At 37.0% G+C, this 20,536-nt stretch overlaps 1 protein-coding gene across 3 annotated transcripts in view; it reads left to right on the forward strand.

Annotated features, from left to right (window-relative positions):
• FSTL5 (follistatin like 5) overlaps window positions 1–20,536 on the forward strand; it is an 882,948-nt gene that overhangs the window by 639,973 nt on the left and 222,439 nt on the right. For all 3 annotated transcript variants that reach the window (XM_055405237.2, XM_088827832.1, XM_088827833.1), the window contains exon 7: window positions 5,990–6,110. In XM_055405237.2, coding sequence (XP_055261212.1) covers window positions 5,990–6,110 — 121 coding nt within the window. The remainder of the gene's footprint in view (window positions 1–5,989; window positions 6,111–20,536) is intronic.

Consider the following 20,536-nt stretch of genomic DNA (forward strand, 5'->3'; position numbering starts at 1 on the left):
TCTATATCTACATCTCCATTCCTTCCTTGCAAATAGGTTCATCAATACCATTTTTCTAGAGTTAATATTTATACATTAATATATGATATGTTTTTCTCTTTCTGAGTTACTTCAGTCTATATAACAACTCTAGGTTCATCCACCTCACTAAAACTGACTCAAATTCATTCTTTTTTATGACTGAGTAGTATTTCATTGTGTATATATAACACATCTTCTTTATCCATTCATCTGTCAAGGGACATCTAGGTTTTCATGTCCTGCTACTGCTGCTGCTAAGTCACTTCAGTGGTGTCCGACTCTGTGTGACCCCATAGACGGCAGCCCACCAGGTTCCCCCTTCCCTGGGATTCTCCAGGCAGGAACACTGGAGTGGGTTGCCATTTCCTTCTCCAATGTGTGAAAGTGAAAAGTGAAAGTGAAGTCGCTCAGTCGTGTCCGACCCTTAGCGACCCCACGGACTGCAGCCTACCGGGCTCCTCCATCCATGGGATTTTTCCAGGCAAGAGTACTAGAGTGGCCTGCCATTGCCTTCTCCGTTTCATGTCCTAGCCATTGTAAATAGTATTGCTATGAACACTGGAGTACATGTTATCAGTTTCAATTATGGTTTTTTTCAGGGTATATGCCCAGTAGTAGAAACAGTATTTCATATGCTAGTTTTATTCCTAGTTTTATAAGGAATCTCTATACTGTTCTCCATAGTGACTGAATCAATTTACATTCCTACCACCAATGCAAGAGGCTTCCCTTTTCTCCTCATTGTCTTCAGCAATTATTGTTTGTAGATTTTTTGATGATTGCCATTCACACTGGTGTGAGGTGATACCTCAGTGGGTTTTGATTTGCATTACTCTAATAATTAGTGATGTTGAACATCTTTTCCTGTGTTTATTGGACATCTGAATGTCTTCTTTGGAGAAGTGTCTGTTTAGGTCTTCTGCCCACTTTTTGATTGGGCTGTTTCTTTTTCTGATATTGAGCTATGGGATCTGCATCTATACTTTGGAGATTAATTCTTTGTCAGTTGTGTGGTTTGCAATTATTTTCTCCTGAATTTTGAGGGTTGTCTTTTCATCTTGTTCACTGTTTCCTATGCTGTTCAAAAGCTTTTAAGTTTAATTAGGTCCCTTTTATTATTATTATTATTTCCATTACTCTAGGAGGTGGTTCAAAGAGGATCTTGCTGTCATTATGTCAAAGAGTGCAGTACCTATGTTTTCCTCTAAGAGTTTTATAGTTTCTGGCCTTAACATTTAAGTCTTTATATCCATTTTGAGTTTATATTGTTTATGGAATTGGCAATTGTTCTAGTTTCATTCTCTGGGCTTTTTAATCTTGTTCCATTAGTCACTATTTCTGTCTTTGTGCCAGGACCATACCGTCTTGATGACTGTAGTTTTGTAGTATTGTCTGAGGTCAGGAAGGCTGATTCCTCCAGCTCCATTTTTCTTTGTCAGATTGTTTTGGCTATTCAGGGTCTTTTGTGTTTCCACACAAATTGTGAACTTGTTTGTTCTAGTTCTGTGATAAATGCCAGTGGTAGTTTGATAGGGATTTCACTGAATCTGTAGATTGCTTTGAGTAATATAGTCATTTCACAACATTGATTCTTCCAATACAAAAAACATAGTAAACCTCTCCATATGTTTGTGTCATCTTTGATTTGTTTCATCAGTGTCTTAAAGTTTTCTACAAACAAGTCTTTTGACTATCTAGGTAGGCTAATTCCTATATATTTTTCTTTTTGTTGCAATGGTTAATAGGATTGTTTCCTTCATTTCTCTTTCTGATTTTCATTGTAGTGTATAGGACTGCAAGAGATATCTGTATATTAATTTTATATCCTGAAACTGTACTATATTCATTGATCAGCTCTAATAATTTTCTAGTGGCATCTTTAATGTTTTCTATATATAGTATCATGTCATCTGCAAACCTGGGAGAAGGGAAGGGCTACAAACCCCTGTATTCTGGCCTAGAGAATTCCATGGGGTCTCAAAGAGTCCGACATGACTGAATGACTTTCACTTATTGGCAAACAGTGAGAGATTTACTTCTTTTCAATATGGATTCCTTTTATTTCTTTTTCGTCTCTGATTTCTGTGGTTAGGAAATCTAGAACAATGTTAAATAATAGTGGCAAAAGTGGCACCCTGGTCTTGTTCCTGATCTTAGAGGAAATGCTTTCGTGTTTTCAACACTGAGGATAATGTTTGCTATGGGTTTGTGGTATATGGCCTCTATTATGTAAAGGTATGTTGCCAGGAGAAATATCAATAACCTCAGATATGTAGATGACACCACCCTTATAGCAGAAAGCAAAGAAGAACTAAAGAACCTCTTGATGTAAGTGAAAGAGGAGAGTGGAAAAGTTGGTTTAAAACAACATTCAGAAAACTAAGATCATGGCATCTGGTCCCATAACTTTATGGCAAATAGTTGAGGAAACAATGGAAACAGTGAGAGACTTTGTATTTTGGAGCTCCAAAATCACTGCAGATGGTGACCGCAGCCATGAAATTAAAACACACTCCTTGGAAGAAAAGTTACGACTAACCTAGATAGCATATTATAAAGCAGAGACATTACTTTGCCAACAGTGGTCCGTCTAGTCAAGGCTATGGTTTTTCCAGTAGTCATGTATGGATGTAAGAGGTGGACTATAAAGAAAGCTGAGCACCAAAGAATTGATGCTTTTGTACTGTGGTGTTGGAGAAAACTCTTGAGAGTCCCTTGGACTGCAGGAGATCCAACCAGTCCATCCTAAAGGAAATCAGTCCTGAATATTCATTGGAAGGACTGATGTTGAAGCTGAAACTCCAATACTTTGGCCACCTGATGCAAAGAGGTGACTCATTAGAAAAGAGCCTGATTCTGGGAAAGATTGAAGGCAGGAGAAGAAGTGAACAGAGGATGAGATGATGGATGGCATCACCAACTCAATGGAAATGCATTTGAGTCGGCTCTGGAAGTTGGTGGTGGACAGGGAAGCCTGGTGTGCTGTAGTCTATGGGATCACAAAGAATCAGACATGACTGATCAACTGAACTGAACTGATGTTACTTCTACACCTACTTTCTGGAGTTTTGGTGTTTTTTTGTTTTATTTTGTTTTTCATAAATGTGTGTTGAATATTGTCAAAAAACTTTCTCTGCACCTTTTGGGATAATCTTATGTTTTTATATTTCAATTTGTTAATATGGTGTTTCATACGGATTGGTTTGTGTATATTGAGGAATCCTTGCATCCCTGGGTTAAAGCCTGCTTGATGATGATGTATGATCCATTTATTGTTGCATCCTATTTGCTAGTATTTTTTCAAGATTTTTGCATCTATATTCATCAGTGATATTGACCTGTAATATTATTTTTTGTAACATCTTTGACTGGTTTTGTTATCAGGTTTTTGTTATAGAATGAGTTTGGGAGTGTTCCTCCCGCAATTTTTTGGAAGAGTTTGAGGATAGGTTTTAGGATAGGATAGGTTTCTTTGCTAACTATTCGATAGAATTAATCTGTGAAGACATCTGGCCCTTGGCTTTTGGTTGTTGGAAGTTTTTGGATTATAGTTTCTGTTTCCATTCTTGTGATTAGTCTGTTCATATTTTCTGCTTCTTTCCATTTTAGTTTTGAAAAGTTATGCTTTTTAAGAATTTGTCCATTTCTTCCAGATTGTCCATTTTATTGGCACATAGTTGCTCATAGTAATCTCATGTTTCTTTGATTTTGCATTTTCTGTTATAACTTCTTTTTCATTTCTAATTTTACTGATTTGAGTCTTCTCCCTTTTGTTGTTAATAAGTCTGGCTAATGATTGGTCAATTTGTTTATCTCCTTAAAGAACCAGCTTTTAGATTTATTGATCTTTGCTGCTCTCCTTCATTTCATTTCCATTTATTTCTGCTCTGACTTTTATATTTTCTTTTCTTCTACTAATTTTGTTTTTTCTCCGTTGTTGCTGCTGTTGCTGTTTTTTTTTTTCTTCTTCTTCTTCTTCTAGTTGGTTTATGTGTAAGATAAGGTTGTTTATTTGTTTTCTCTTGTTTCTTGAAATAGGCTTGTATTGCTATAAACTCCCTCTTAACATTGCTTTTAGTGCATCCCATAGGTTTTGAGTTGTATTTTCAATGTCCTTTGTTTCTAGGTATTTTTTGGATTTCTTTGATTTCTTCAGTGACCTGTTGGTTATTCAAAATGTATTCTTTAGCCTACATGTGTTTGTATTTTCTACATTTTTTTTCTGTAGGTGATATTTAATCTTATAGTGTTGTGGTCAGAAAAGTTACTTGAAATTATTTCAATTTTTTAAAAACTAACCAAGGCATGATTCTACTCTTTTTGGATAAAATATTCTATAGATATCAATTAGGTCCGACTGATATAATGTGTCATTTAATTCTTGTGTTTCCTTATTAATTGTCTGTCTCAATGATCTACCCATTTGCATGAGTGGAGTGATAAAGTCCCCACTATTATTGTGGTACTGTCAGTTCCCCCTTTAATAGTTGTTAACATTTGCCTTAGGTATTGTGTTGCTCCTATGTTGGGCGTGTATATATTTGTAATTTTTATATCTTCTTGGGTTAATCCCTTGATCATTATGTAGTGCCCAATGCTCTATTTCTGTTTTGCGTTATGCAATGACTACTTCTGCAAGCATTACAAATCTCTCTAAGCCTTTGCTCTGCCTGTGTAGGGCCTCAAGCTCAGATAGAGATGAGAAATTATGTATTCTCTCTTACTCCTAAAATGTAAAGAAAGTCTACATTTTCCAGTTGTACACATAGTCTTGCACATTTCTGTGGGCTTCCAGATTCCTGGAATATGCAGATCTTTTCAAACCCCTTTGTGGACACCTTCCTGTTTTCGTTTTTAATGATGTTTTTGTTATGTCCATTGCGTATCTCTGCCATGAGAATCTATAATGTTATACAAATGCTGATCTTTCTCTCCAAAAACTAGCCTTAGGGGCAAGACTATTAACAGAGACTCAGCTCCAAGTCTTGCTCACAGAAAAGGTCATTAAAATGGGAATATTCAGGGAGCTGCTACATAGTTTAGATTGTGATGATTTTCTGAGATTGGGAAGAGTTTTAAATATGTTCTTCCCCACTCTGAGGTCTGATGATTTTCACTGCTAGTCAAATCACAAAGTTGGTGGTCCAAGGCTTCTATGCAGCTGTGGAGAGAGGGAAACTATCAGCCTCTCTTTTTTTCTGAGAGGCTCCACTTTTTCCAGTGAATGCTCTATGGGCTGGTGCAAGCCTTTGTCTATTTCCAAAGTCCTGAAAATTAAGATTGAGAGAATTTTTGCTGGTATATTCATTGCCTTTATACAAGCAAAGTTTTTTTCGTCTTTACTGTTTCAGAGGTGTTTCTTGAATTTGATTTTGACAAGAAATGCAAGATTATTTGTTCTTTTTAATGGTTATGAATTTTTCCTCATAAATTTGAAAGGCCACAGTCATTTTTGTCTAATGTGCTGATTGTTCCCAGGAAGCTTGAAAAAGTCATGATCTATTCATATGGCTATAAATTCCATCTCTGAGACCACACTGCTTTAATATTTTTTCCTGAGTAAATATGTAATTCAAGGGTATAAGAATTGTAAATGTGAAGAATGTAGTTAAGAGCTGTTTGTTTTAGTTATAAATAAGAAAAAACATTGTATGCCTTTATTAATTAAAATGTAAGCTGAATTAGAATAAATATGTAAAAATTCAGTTATTTTATATAAGCTCATATATTTCAAATAAATACTAAGAAGTTGTACTTTTTTTAAAAAAAACTTAACTTGAGATAAGTAATTATAGCCCATAAAGTCTTCCAAGTTTATTGAACTAACTAACCACTAACAGTGGTCATTTTGGTAATTTAAATATATTAATTTGCTTTTTCTTGAGTACACATTTTTAAAATGTGAACTGATAAAATACATTTCAAGGGCAAATGGCTAATTCTATTTAACTTTGCCTTTTTTCTATAGGACTTTGGAGATGATGGGTCCTTGTATATAACGAAAGTCACCACAACTCACATGGGGAATTACACCTGCTATGCAGAGGGCTATGAAAACATCTATCAGACTCACATCTTCCAAGTAAATGGTAAGAAATGTGGGGTTGTTTTAATTGTTTTTTCTTCAGTACATATTCAAAGACCATCTCAAATGACTAAGAAAGGCGAGTACTGTGGCCACCTGATGGGAAGACCTGACTCATTGGAAAAGACCCTGATGCTGGGAGAGATTGAAGATGAGAGGAGAAGGGGACAACAGAAGATGAGACGGTTGGATAGCATCACTGACTCAATGGACATGAGTTTGAGTGAACTCCGGGAGTTGGTGATAGATAGGGAAGGCCTGGTGTGCTGCAGTCCATGGGGTCGTGAAGAGTCAGAAACAACTGAGCGACTGAACTGAACTGAACTGAGTTTTATAATTTTAATAATCAATTTAATTGCTATGAGCATTGGCCAAGTAGGCTGATAGCATTTTTATAATCAGTGCTTTATTTTATTTATGACTTAATTCAGATTTTACTTAGTTGAATTGATGATATAGAATTGCATATGACTTATTAATACACACTAATTAATTCCCATATATATACAGATATATACATTAATTTGCTCTATAGTTTACAAAAAGGAGGCAGAAATTTACTAGGCTTTCTGTAGGAACAGCAAGGTGGGTTGTGTGATTGGTATGAATTAAGAAGAAACTGGCAGGAATGACATTGGAGAGACAGCCTCCAGGCAGATCACATGAATCCCTCTACATAATTAACAAATTAGATTCCTATTCTTCTTAGAGCCAGAATATCATTATATTATAATATTATAATATATTATTAAGCATTTATTATTTGAAATGGCATGTTCTGATTTGTTTTAAAATGATTGAAAGCACTGAGATCTGTTTTGTTTTTTTTAATTAGTAGTCTAGAGGAGAGATAAACATGGCTTAAGATTGAGTGTTAATGATGAAGGGTAAAAAGTGGTCAGGTTGGGGCTATATTTTGAAAGTAGATTTGAAGAATGGTTTGTGAATATGAAAAGAAGAGAGCTTTAAAAAGAATGAACCCCTATGGTCATAACATCAACTGCAATGGAGAAGAAGCATATTTGGAGACTGAGTAAGGTTAATGTTTTTGTTTTTGTTTTGTTTGTTTATTTGTTGTGACAAGTTAATGTCTATACAATTATCCAGATGGAAGTCAAGTATGCAGTTTAGCATGTAAGTCTAAAGATCAGAATAACAGCACAAAGTTGAATATTTTGATAATATCAGTGTGCATAGACTGGATTTAAAGTCATAAACTGGAGCTTGATGAAGTCATTTTAGGATAAGTATAGTTGGATTTGAAATCAGAGAACTGAGCCTTGGAGCTGAGGTTAACAACTAGAGAAACGAAGACTTAGAATGAGCACCCTGTGTAGGAAACATATGTCCTAGAAATCAAGAAAATATTTGAAAAAAAAGTTTGAAAAGGTTAGGGAGGTTATAGTTTCGTTACCAGATTCTTATAGACCTCACTCCTGCTGCCTTGGTTGCGGAGTGTTTGTTTTTTGGTCTGCTAAAGCAGAAAATAATGAAACCAAACCTGAGATTGACAAAACACATGCTTTATTCAGTGGCCAAAGAATGGAAAAGTGGGAAGTAAGTTCACAGATCAACTTCCTGCCCTCCTGAAGAAAGGAATTTAATTTTAAAGAGTAAAGACAAAGGAAGGAGGGCTGAGGTGAATGATGAGAAAACATTTGCTTTAGTCTACCAGAGAAGGAAGAGTAGGGTGCCACCCGCTTTTATACTTTTTTGACCCTTAGTGTTGTGTCATGGCCACTGATAGATGTGTCATTTAATATGCTAATGAAATAAAATCAGTGTATAATAAGACTCAGAGTCTGTGGGAAGTCACATTTGTTGCTATCTTGGTCCAAGCTTTTTCCATTTGTTTTTTGTTTGTTTGTAACATCCTTTCTTATCTGTGGACCTTTTAACTTAAAGATTTATGTTGAATAAATCTTTCTAAAGCTGGAGGGTGGTGGATTTTCATCAAAGACTTGGAATGACTCTGGCAATAGTTTAACTACTGTTGGCATTCCACAGAAGCAGAGTTAGACCTTGGTTTCTGGTGCAAACCCAGTTGTCAACTAGACATGGGTTAAGGCTTAGAAATGGACTTTCAAGGAAACCAGTGAAGAAAGCAGACAGGATATGAAGGAAGTGAAACATGCTTATTCCCAGTGGTCTCAGATGTTTAGAGTAGGATATTCAGAGATAGCAACTATCCTGGAGGACACACAGTCTTGGGAAGACAGGACAAGTGTGTATGGGGGATGTTTGCTATGTGGGTGCTGCATCCATGATGAAGTGGTTGTTGTAGCCAGTTTGGCCGTTGCCTCCCTCTTTGTTGTAATTTTTACTGGCTAGTAGATGAATTGTCAAGACTAATGCATTGTGCTTGTTTGTTTTGAGTATATATATATATATATTAGGGAGAAATATTCTCCAATTTTGTTCTTGGCTAACCATTCATTCTCTGGTAGCTCAGTGGTAAAGAATCCACCTGCCAATGCAGGAGACATGGGTTCCATCCCTGGGTTGGGAAGAAATGGCAAACCAGGGCATCCCTGGAGGAGAAAATGGCAAACCAGGGCAGTATTCTTGCCTGGAAAATCCCATGGAGAAAGGATTCTGGCAGGATACAGTCCATGGGGTCACCAAAGAGTTGGACAAGTCTTAGCAACTAAACAACAACAACACTAAATAATCTCTTTTATTTAGAGCATCCTCACTCTCAACCCTTGTTTGTCCAGTCTAAGTAGCATCTGTGTAAGAACTCTTGCTAGTTTGTTGAGCAGTGCATGGAGCATGTTCTAAGTGCATTAAGATAACAGGAAAAAGTATCAAAAATATAGAACTGGAGTTTCACCAGCACCCTCTAGAAGTTTGATTTAAAATCTTCATTTTGATAAGCTTCTCAAGTAATTGTGATGTAAAGCATGAGAACTATTCTGAATGGCTGCTCTTTCAAGTGTCTGCTTCCCACTTTTTCAAGTGTCTGATGTAGGTTTCTTACATAACCCATTCATTTGCCATTCTCCAGCTGGGAAGCCCAGGAAGAAGGTTTTGAGTCAAACTGCAGGCATTTGTGTCATAAGATGTGCCCTGAGAGGTTCTGGGGAAATGAAGTGTTCTGATTTCGTCCCTCCTGTGGATGAACTATTTACTCTGATTTCAGATTTTTTCTGAAGATGGAATACAAGAATAAAGGAATAATGAGGTCTCAGAAACACTGTGAATTTTCTGCCATTATCAGGCTTAGCATTACAAGTTCAGTATTAGCAGTGATTACCTTGATTTAGCACTAAGGTTTTCCTTTTTCCGGGAACAAAGATTCCTAAACTTGGGACTAAAACTAGTCTTTTCCTATTTTCTCCTACTACATTTAATCTGCTTTGAAATTCTTGGTATAAATGTTTACATGAAAGGATGGGTTTGCAAAGAGAAGCAATAATATTATATAGATTGAAAGGGAACAGAGAAAGAACTGTGCCTTAACTGGAGAGTGATATAGGATTAGGAGAAGGAATTTTATAAAAAATTGCAGATGTGATTATCTTTTATGTTGATGTGAGTAATCCAATAAAAATTAAAAGTAGCTCATATCAGAGAAAAAGAGGAAAATTGTAGTAATCATATCTTTTAAAAGTTGATAAAATCTAGCACACAAATGGAAGAATTGTTCTTTGAGAGATTGGCAGTTAATCTCTTTAAACCAAGAGGAAGACACTGGGAAAGATGCTTAGGGAGGGAGCATGAGATAATCTTCTTTGCATTGATTATTTCATGACATGAGGAATACCAACTACTGAGGATGCAGAGTTGAGAGCTTTGGTGCTTTGAGGAGAAGAGAGGTATGTAGGAAAGACGATGAAAATAGCAGTATGTAGTTGGAATGTGGTTCAGACCTTCAGGTATCCTTGAGATGATAAATATCAATATGTTTTTCTTCTGCTGTGGTTGGTTGTGCATTTGCAATCATAGAGAGAAGAGATTTGGATTTAACCAACATTTTATTTTGTCAGGTGAGTAGGTGGGAAAGAGACAGGTACTAGAAATTTAAGTAAGTTGTTAAAGAATGATTATAGTGATGGACCACAGAATAAACGATAAGGTAAGGAAGTGATAGGTAAGAAAATAGGTGAGAACTTGACAAATGAGAAACAAATTGAAAAATTAACTGGGATATTCACCTCAGTCAAATGCTACTAGTATAGGGTACGAGAGAGAAAGGAATATAAAACCTTCACTCAGAACATCTTTTTAAGATATCTGGCAATTTCTGTCTATTAAAAATACACTTCTTTAGGTCAGCATATATAAAGGAGTATATGGACCATTAAAATGTGATAGATGTTTAGACAACCCAGATGTTTAGATCTAACTTTCCATTTCTGGCCTTAGCTGAGAGGGGAAAAAAGAAGTGTAGACTACCATTAATTCATCAAATTCAACCACAACTGACTAAGAAAAAAGAAAAAAGCCTTGTTCTACTGCATTTTTTATCAACTAGGGAAGCCAATAAGTATATTTCAAGGATCATTTTTTTATATTTAAGCTTATTTGAATAAGTAAAAAAGCTGGGTAGAAAATGTCTTATGCATGTATTGGTAATAGATTATCTTGAGCAGCTGTAACAGACACGCCAAATAACAGAGGCTTGAAGGAGATACCAATGTGGTTTTCTTATGCATAAAAGAAGTCCAGATGAGGTGCTTCAGGAGGGCAACTCCACAACGCCATCACCATGCTATGCTTCCCCTACCTGTGCTTAGCATGTGGTTTCCTTTCTCAGTGTTTCCAAGTGGAGGTGAAAATTCTAGTCATCATTTTCACATTTCAAGAAGGAAAAAGGAAGCAAGAGGGAGGAAAATAGTGCCTGACACCAAGAGCCCACTTTTAAAGGAACTTTAAAGAGAGTGCCAACAGTAACTGCATTGGCTCTCTAAATATAGAGATTGCAAAAGATGTTTCTTTGACATTGGGGTTTTGTCATTCACAACAATGAAGTGTTCAGTTATTTAAAAGGAAGGAAGAAGGAAGGTGAGAATAAATACTGAGTAAGTAGTCCTGTTTATCACAAAGTGTTCTGGTATGTCAAAATGTTATGCAAAAAAAATAATAGAATAATAACATTTTATAACAAAATATTTAGAAATGATAAGACTAGTTAAAAATAACAGCCTGTAAGTGATTTGCCAAAATGTGATTTGTCTCTTTTCTTGATGTTTCCCTTTTTTTTATTTTATATTTATATTTGGCAAAATAACTTTAAATGTATGATTTGTGTCTAAGTAAATATGGTAAAATTGAGGTCACTCAGAACAGTTATAAGCCAGTAACAAAGGAACGGTTGCAAAGGAACTGTGACACTGAAAAATACAATGAACATGCAAGAAAATGCAAATTAGTTAGACAAATAGCACTTTTATGGACCCAATAAATCTCTGAAACTAGTTTAACTCATTTTGCATTCGCCATCAACCTTTTAGAAAAGGTTAAAAAGAACTTTAGAAAATCAGGTTTCTATAGGAAATTTAACATATCTTAACAGTTTGTCAATTAGTAATAAAAATAAAATATATTATTGATTACAATAAAAACCTCTGCAAATACCACAAGTCATTGGAATTTGTTAAAGAGTGTTTTTGAAGTGCAAAGTCTATTTAAATATCCCAGGGTGGAGGCTAAATAAAAGTCTATCAATAGCCCTTTTTCTTTTCAAACAATACAAAATTAGATTATTGAAATATGAGAGTGCTTCTGTGTCCTTGCCAGAAGAAACATTATGTATAAATCAAAGGAGCTTGACTCTACCAGTGGAATTCATTTCATGCTTTTCTTTTTCTTTTTGCATAAAGCGGATCGTCTTTAGATCTTCAGCTTCGGGTACAGAATGTATGAAATTTTAAATGTCATTTGGTGTTTACACTACCCTCTGGGCAGAAAGCTCGTCCATATTCAAAATAGACCCATATGCATGCAGTTATTTCTTTCTCGTTTATTGTTGAAGACCTCACACATAATATCAAGTGGATATTTTTCTACTCATGTCAAAAACTTCTGCAAAAAACTGTTGGCTTTATAGAATGTTTATGTAGAATGCCCCTATTTTTCTCCTTTAGAGTTTGGAAACAACACTTGGAGTTAGTTATATAGATATCAAAGCATCACCTTCATTACTGATAAAGCTTTGTAGATAAAGCAGTTTAAGTCTGGAGTAACAGTGGCCTGCTTTTTCTTCTATCATGAAATTGAATTTCCTCACCCTGTCTCAGGGAGCCTTCCCAGCTAAATTTTTAGCAAGGACAAAGCAAAGATGGGAATAAAACCTTCCTGTGAAGGTTTTAGTAAGGTCCAGAAAGCAGGGAGCAAAAGGCCAAGTTCTTCCTCTCTCTTCCTCCCACTGTGAGTTATCAGAGGATGATGAGAGAGAGGTATTGAGAGTTACATTGGCTCAGTTATTCTCTAACTATGGTTCCTGGGCAAGCAGCACAAACAAGTTATTTTATTTTTAATTAAAAAAAAACATTTTACTTAGATGTAGTTGATTTACACTTTTGTGTTAGTTTCAGGTGTATAACGCAAAGTGATTTAGTTATACATAATACATGTGAAAGTGAAACTGAAAGTCACTCAGTCATGTCCAACTCTTTGCGACCCCTTGGAATTCTCTAGGTCAGAATACTGAAGTGGTAGCCTTTCCCTTCTCCAGCGGATCTTCCCAACCCAAGGATCAAACTCAGGCCTCCCTCATTACAAGCAGATTCTTTACCAGCTAAGCCACAAGGGAAGTCCATATGTGTGTGTGTGTGTGTGTGTGTGTGTGTGTGTGTGTATGTATGTATATTCTTTAAAAAGATTTTTCCCATTACAGGTTATTTCCAGATATTAAATATAGTTCCACATGCTATACAATAGGACATTGATATGTATCTATTTCATACAGAGTAGTGTGTACCTGTTAGGGTTTCTTGGTGGTTCAAATGATAAAGAATCTGCCTGCAATGTAGGAGACCATGGTTCCATCCATGGGTTGGGAAGATCCCCTGGAAAAGGGAATGACTACCCACTCAAGTATTATTGCCAAAAGAATTCCAGAGACAGAGGAGCCTGGAGGGTTATAGTCCATGGAGTTGCAGAGTCAGACATGACTGAGCAGCTAACACTTAACACTAGTATGCATCTGTTAATCCCAAACTCCTAATTTATCTCTCTCTCCCATTTCCTCTTTGGTACCCATATGTTTGTTTTTGATGTTTGTGAGTTTATTTTTATTTTGTAAATAAGTTTATTAATATAATGTTTTTTAAATGCACATTCTCAGGGTGCACTCATACCACTGAATGCCCTGGTCATGAGGTAGGAGGACCTGTGTCAAACAAACCCTCCTGATGCCAGTTGGAGAACTACTGCTGCAACAGTTTGATTCCCCAGAGACATGTGATGCAGGGTGTGTATCCTTCTTCAGACTTTCCAGCTTTGTTCTCCTAATTTTGACTTGAAAATAAACATAAAGGGAGTGGCTGTTTCTTCAAGGCTTGAGATCAGACATACATCAAGTCAGTCTTCCCCCTAATTTTGATGATTGGCTCCAAACCTCATCCCCCTTTCTCATTTGTGGTGGACATCCCCTGATAGCTGGTCATGTCGGAATCTGTCTTTGTTCCACTCTGTATAGTTAGGTCTTTACTTGACATAAGAAGCTTTATCAACTGCACTCAGTGCATCCCGGGTGTACCAGGCATTGAATGTCCCCAGGTACAGTCCTTAACCAGTGGGGAACAAGAGTTGATGAGTAGGAAGCATGCTTCCAGCTCCTTAGTGCAAAGATTCTCAGGTGCCTTCTACATGATTCCTCAATTTCTATGGCACTGGAATTGAGCCTTTTTTGGTGCTGTTTTTCTTTCCTCTACCTTATTTTTCCTAATCTTTAACTTGTGGTTTCTGGGGTCATTTCCTAGATCAACTATCTGAACTAAGTTCTACTCTCAGAGTGGTTCTTGGGGACGCTCACACCTAAGGATGCCCTTCAGTATTCTTGCCTGGAGAATTCCAGTGACAGAGGAACCTGGCAGGCTACAGTCTGCTGCTGCTGCTGCTGCTAAGTCGCTTCATTTGTGTCCGACTCTGTGCGACCCCATAGACGGCAGCCCACCAGGCTCCCCCGTCCCTGGGATTCTCCAGGCAAGAACACTGGAGTGGGTTGCCATTTCTTCTCCAATGCATGAAAATGAAAAGTGAAAGTGAAGACGCTCAGTCGTGTCTGACCCTTAGCGACCCCACGGACTTCAGCCTACCAGGCTCCTCCATCCATGGGATTTTCTAGGCAAGAGTGCTGGAGTGGCTTGCCATTGCCTTCTCCAGCTATAGTCTATGGGGTTGCAAAGAGTCAGACACAACTTAGCAACTATAACTCACTCACTAGCCTAATGACCATTGCTGCCTTTTTGTAGCATCCCTGAGAACTACTGGTGGGTACTATATGTTTTTTTCCTGGACTTCCCCAGGTAGCTCAATGGTAAAGAATGTGCCTGCCATGTGGGAGATGTATCTCCGGGTCAGGGAGATCCCCTGGAGGAGGGTATGGCAACCTACTCCAGTATTCTTGTCTGAAAAACCCCATGGACAGAGGAGCCTGGTGGGCTACAGTCCATGGGGTCACAAAGAATCAGACATGACTGAAGTAGCTGAACATAGTAGGACAGTACATTAAGCCATTATTCCAAAGCCTGAAGATTTTTTTCTGCTTTCCATGCTACATTATGTCTAGTTTTACTGTTCAATAGGGCTCTTCAGAGCTTCTGCAATTAGATTAAATCATGATATCAAGATACTCCAATTATGCAATAGTGAGAGCATAGAGATGTTCAAATTTTAATATATAATCTAATTATTAAATTCCCAGAGAGAAGTACTACTTCAAAGATTAAAGTTTCAAGGAAATTAGTCCAAAGTAATTAATATCCAAAATTAAATTCTTATACACTTGTGACATAAAGTCTAAAGAAAGTCTGAAAGCTTTAAGAACACGTAATATCTGAAGACTCAGGTCCCTCCCTAATTTCTCATTTTGTTTCCTTTAAGTGAAGTTTTTGAAGTTTATAGTTTTGGGAGAACTTCACCATCGCTATTCCGGGATAATTCCCACTGGATTTAACTGTTCTCTCATGCTATCTGTTTTCAAATGGTTGCATCAGTTCTTTTTTTATTTTCTTATATTCTGCCTTCTCTTGGAGTACATATCTTTTGGATTTTTGTTTTTTATCTCAAAATGATTTATTAACTTGTTCTGGATTTTCCTGATGACTCAGTGGTAAAGAATTTGCCTGTAATACAAGAGCTGCAGGAGTTGAGGGTTTGATCCTTCAGTTGGGAAGGTCCCCTGGTAAAGGACATGGCATCCCAGTTCAGTGTTCTTGCCTGGGAAATCCTGTAGACAGAGGAGGCTGGTGGGCTACAGTCCATGGGATTGCAGAATCATACAGGATTAGTGACTAAACAACAACCACACACACACACACAAACGACATTAACTTATCAGCTGTAGCTCTTTTTTGATTTTTAAGGTGTAACTGAAACCTCTGTTCTCAACATACAGCTTTAATGTGTTACTATGTATCTTCACATATTTCACCACTTTACATAAAATATAAGAACTTTAACACAGTATACATTGATCTCTCTCCTTTCCATGCATTGTGGTAACATTGTCAAACATTTTAATTCTACTTAAGTAATAAACCTCATATATTATTATTTTTGCTCTAGTCAATTGTCTTTCAAAAATTAAAAGAAAAACAAAACAGACTTTTACATTTATCATTCTTAATTTCCCTCATTCTTTCACTTAAATCCAAATTTCTGAACTTTCCTTTAGCTTACTAAACATCATTTCAGTTCAGTTAAGTTCAGTTCAGTCGCTCAGTTGTGTCTGACTCTGCCATCCCATGAATCACAGCATGCCAGGCCTCCCTGACCATCACCAACTCCCGGAGTTCACTCAAACTCAAGTCCATTGAGTCAGTGATGCCATCCAGCCATCTCATTCTCTGTTGTCCCCGTCTCCTCCCGCCCCCAATCACTCCCAGCATCAGAGTCTTTTCCAGTGAGTCAACTCATCGCATGAGGTGGCCAAAGTATTGGAGTTTCAGCTTTAGCATCAGTCCTTCCAATGAACACCCAGGATTGATCTCCCCCAGAATGGACTGGTTGGATCTCCTTGCAGTCCAAGGGACTCTCAAAAGTCTTCTCCAGCACCACAGTTCAAAAGCATCAATTCTTCAGCGATGCTTTCTTCACAGTCCAACTCTCACATCCATACATGACCACGGGAAAAACCATAGCCTTGACTAGACGGACCTTTGTTGGCAAAGTAATGTCTCAGCTTTTTAATATGCTATCTAGGTTAGTCATAACTTTCTTTCCAAGAGGTAAGTGTCTTTTAATTTCATGGCTGCAATCAGCATCCGCAGTGATTTTGGAGCCCAAAAAAATAAAGTCTGACACTGTTTCCACTGTTTCCCCATCTATTTCCCATGAAGTGATGCCATGATCTTTGTTTTCTGAATGTTGAGCTTCAAGCCAACCTTTTCACTCTCCTCTTTCACTTTCATCAAGAGGCTTTTTAGTTCCTCTTCATTGTTTGCCATAAGGGTGGTGTCATCTGCATATCTGAGGTTATTCATATTTCTCCCGGTAATCTTGATTCCAGCTTGTGCTTCTTCCAGCCCAGCATTCCTCATGATGTACTCTGCATAGAAGTTAATAATCAGGGTGACAATATACAACCTTGACGTACTCCTTTTCCTATTTGAAACCAGTCTGTTGTTCCATTTCCAGTTCTAACTCTTGCTTCCTGACCTGCATACAGGTTTCTCAAGAGGCAGGTCAGACGGTCTGGTATTCCCATCTCTTTCAGAATGTTCCACAGTTTATTGTGATCCACACAGTCAAAGGCTTTGGCATAGTCAATCAAGCAATGTGGAATTCAAGTCTGTCCCTGGTACTTTTTCTCAGCCATTTTGTTTAAAGACATTTTCATTTTTTCTTCATTAAAGAATGATTTCTACTGGATATTGAATTTGTAACAGTTTTCCTTTTTGTTTTCTTTCAACATTTTTCTCATGTTGTTCTATTGCTTTCAGACTTGCATGATATCTAATAAGACTTTTAGTTCTAGTCCGATTTTTCCATTTCTCTGGCTGTTTATCCCCATTGTACTCATGATTTCTTTAAATCTTTCAGTATTTCCATACCAGATTGTTTTACATTTTTTTGCTAATTTCATCATATATGAAATTGTATGTGTCTGTTGATTAATACTTTTCTTGCATATGAGTCAAATATTCTTTCTTCTTCTCATGTCTGTTGAAATATTTTTAAATTGGTTGATAAAAACCATTGAGAGAGATTTGCTGGATACTTTTGAGAAGTATTGAATTTTGTTTTGACATTAATTTACCGTAAATCAGTTTTGTATTTTAAAGATTTTTTTAAAGTTTATTTGAGTATTTATAGGTTAGAATTTATTTCATTATCTTTCTAAGATATATTGTTTCTGGAGTCTATTAAGGTCTCCAATCTGGTTTTTCAGTTAGGTTTCTCCAGTCCCCAAAACTACTTCGTGTAGTTTTATTCTATGCATTGGACCAAAGCCCCCAAGCACCCCTATTCAGATTACTATAGCTCTTTCTCAACATCTTTCTCTACTTTTTGGTACTCTCTCCTACAAATTCCAACTGCCAAGCTTTCTTGAATTTCACAATCTTGATCCTTAATTCATTGTGACCTTTCAATTCCCCTCATCATCATCAATATCACCCAAATGCTTGATGGCTGAGGCTTTACATGTGTGCTAAGTAACTTCAGTCATATCTGACTTTATGTGACTCTGTGGACTGTAGCCTCCCAGGCTCCACTGTCCATGCGATTCTCCAGGCAAGAATAGTGGAGTGGGTTGTCATGCCCTTCTCCAGGAAACTTCCCAACCCAGGGACTGAACCCACATCTCTTATGTGTCCTGCATTGGCAGGTGGGTTCTTCATCACTAGCATCACCTGGGAAGCCCAAGGCATTATTTAGCTCATCCCCCCCTTTTTTTTTTCCTTTTTGTCTTATTTCAGGGATCACAGTCGTCTGCTGCTGATTTTCAGTATTTGATAACTGTTGTGTTATTTATTCTATTTATCTAAGGCAGAGGGCTTAGCTCTTATTAAGTTCCATCAGGATCTTATATCTTATAAAAATCATTTTAAAGCATGAGAGATCATTTTAGTTAAAGGCAAGTTTCCCATGATCCTCATTTTTAACAGTTCTGAAAGTTAGTGAATATAATTAATGTGGGCACCATCAAGAAAATATCAAATAAATTTAGAACTTACAAGTAGTTGCAAGGAATTTCATCTTTATTCTCAGAGTTCAGTACTTAATTCTGCTAAAAACCATGGCAGGTACTCAGTAGTATATGAAAAAAGGAGAATGACCCCCCCCCCCAAAATGGTTTTGCTTGGTATAATATGTCTCTTTCTATATCAACTACTCAGGGTTAAAAAATTTTATATTTAATAGCTCAAACCATAGATAAACAGATTAATTTTGTCACTATATGTGAGTTGTTATCTACCAAATAACTCTCTTTAGTTTTCTTTAATAATAAAAGATCACTTTTAGCAGGCCTAAGGCAACCTACCAAAACCTATCCACTTCCCTTTGAAGTTAAGTGTTTCCCTGTAACAAAGTTTTGGCCAATAGAGTGTGAGGGTAACTAATGCATTTGATACCTGAATTGCCATCATAAGAGAAAAGATATGTGCCTTCCCTTCCTTTTTTCCTGTTTCTTTCTTTTTTTTTTCTTTTTTGGAATATGGGTCTGATGGTGGTAGCTGGAGGATCTATTTTTAATTCTGAGAAAGAAAGTTATGCTTTGAAGTTAGCAGAATAATAAAAATAGAAGGTGCCTGAGAATGGAGGGCTGAAAGTGCCCTCACAGAAGCTATGCACATCCTAATCCTTGGAACGTGTGAATGTTACTTTATATGGCAAAGGCAACCTGCATAAATGATTAAGGTTCTCAAGATAAGGATATGATTCTGGTAGGCTCTAAGTGTAATTATCCAGGTCCCCATAAAGGAGAAGCAAGAAGGTCAAAGAAGAAATTAGGAGATGTGATGACAGAAGCAAGAAGTTGGAGTGATTTGAAGAATTAGTAATAGACCAAGGATTGTAGGTAACCTAAGAAGCTAGAAATTGCAAGGATGTGGAGTTTCCCCTAGAGTCTCCAAAGTGAACCAACCCTGCTGGCACCTTAGTAAAACTTATTTTTGATTTCTGGCCTTCAGAAATGTAAGAAAATAAATTTAGATTGCTTAATATGTTACAGCAGCAATAAGAAACAAATGCATTGGGTATGCAATGAGAACAAGTTCCCCAATCATTATCTGGCTGCCTACAAGTCTAATCTTGTTTTAGCCAAGGTATTTGTTTCTGTGTTAAAATAGCTTAATCCATAGCCACACTATGAAGCCACCATACCAGTTTATGATCACATATCAGGATTTATTTCTTACTTAAGCCACTGCCTGTGTGGTTTCTCTGTTATTCTAGTAGTTTAACCAATATGTAACTTTATTTATCATGCTGATTTCTCATTTCTACTGCAATCCAGTTCAGTTGGGGGTCTACAGGGGGCTCCGTTTCATGCAATCATCTGATGATCCAGGATTGGTCTCTCTGAAGCCCGTAATATCATGTAAGACAATGCTACTGAATGTCCTTGATCCAGTCTGTGAACAGTTTGTTACCTGGGACTGGTCATGAGATAAAATACAGCAATTATGAGTAAGCTTCAACATTTGCATAGTTAATTCATATTGCACCATCACCTATAAAGGGGATCTTATCTTCTGGTAACTGTAGAAATTGAAGGGGAGAGGGTGGACATCTCCACACTGCAAATAGTCTTAGAATCATTTTCCTCAAGCACTGGAGAGACCACATGTGAAGGACTGTGTAGGAGATTTTTTAAGAGCTGGACTTGTGGTATCAGATAGAGTTTTTACCTGCTGAGCAAAACACATAATTAGTGTGTTCGACATAAAGAAGTCTGAGAAAAGTAAAGTAGCTCTGTGCTCAAAAAGAAGAAAGAATATATTTTGTGTACATTGAGCCTGATTTTGCCACAAGAGCCCAGTGTTATAAACTTTCTGGGGGAAAGATCAGTCCATGCAGACTGATAGCTCTCTCAGAAAGCAGTTAAGACAATCATATTTTCCTGGGGAAATTTGCACCCAGTGCCATGATGGAATTACTTGTACTTGTGTAACTAGGTCCCTAGAGATTACACCAAACCCCCATGCTGTTTTACCTGGCATATATCTTCTACCTGATTCTGAAACAGAAAATGAGATTAATGTTTCTAGAGACTGTGCTTTCTGGGCTGCTGCAAAGCTAAACTTCCCATGAACT

The sequence above is a fragment of the Moschus berezovskii genome, chromosome 19 (assembly GCF_049115385.1).
Source record: "Moschus berezovskii isolate FMDL1 chromosome 19, NW_MosBer_1.0, whole genome shotgun sequence".
Classification (NCBI taxonomy): Eukaryota; Metazoa; Chordata; class Mammalia; order Artiodactyla; family Moschidae; genus Moschus; species Moschus berezovskii.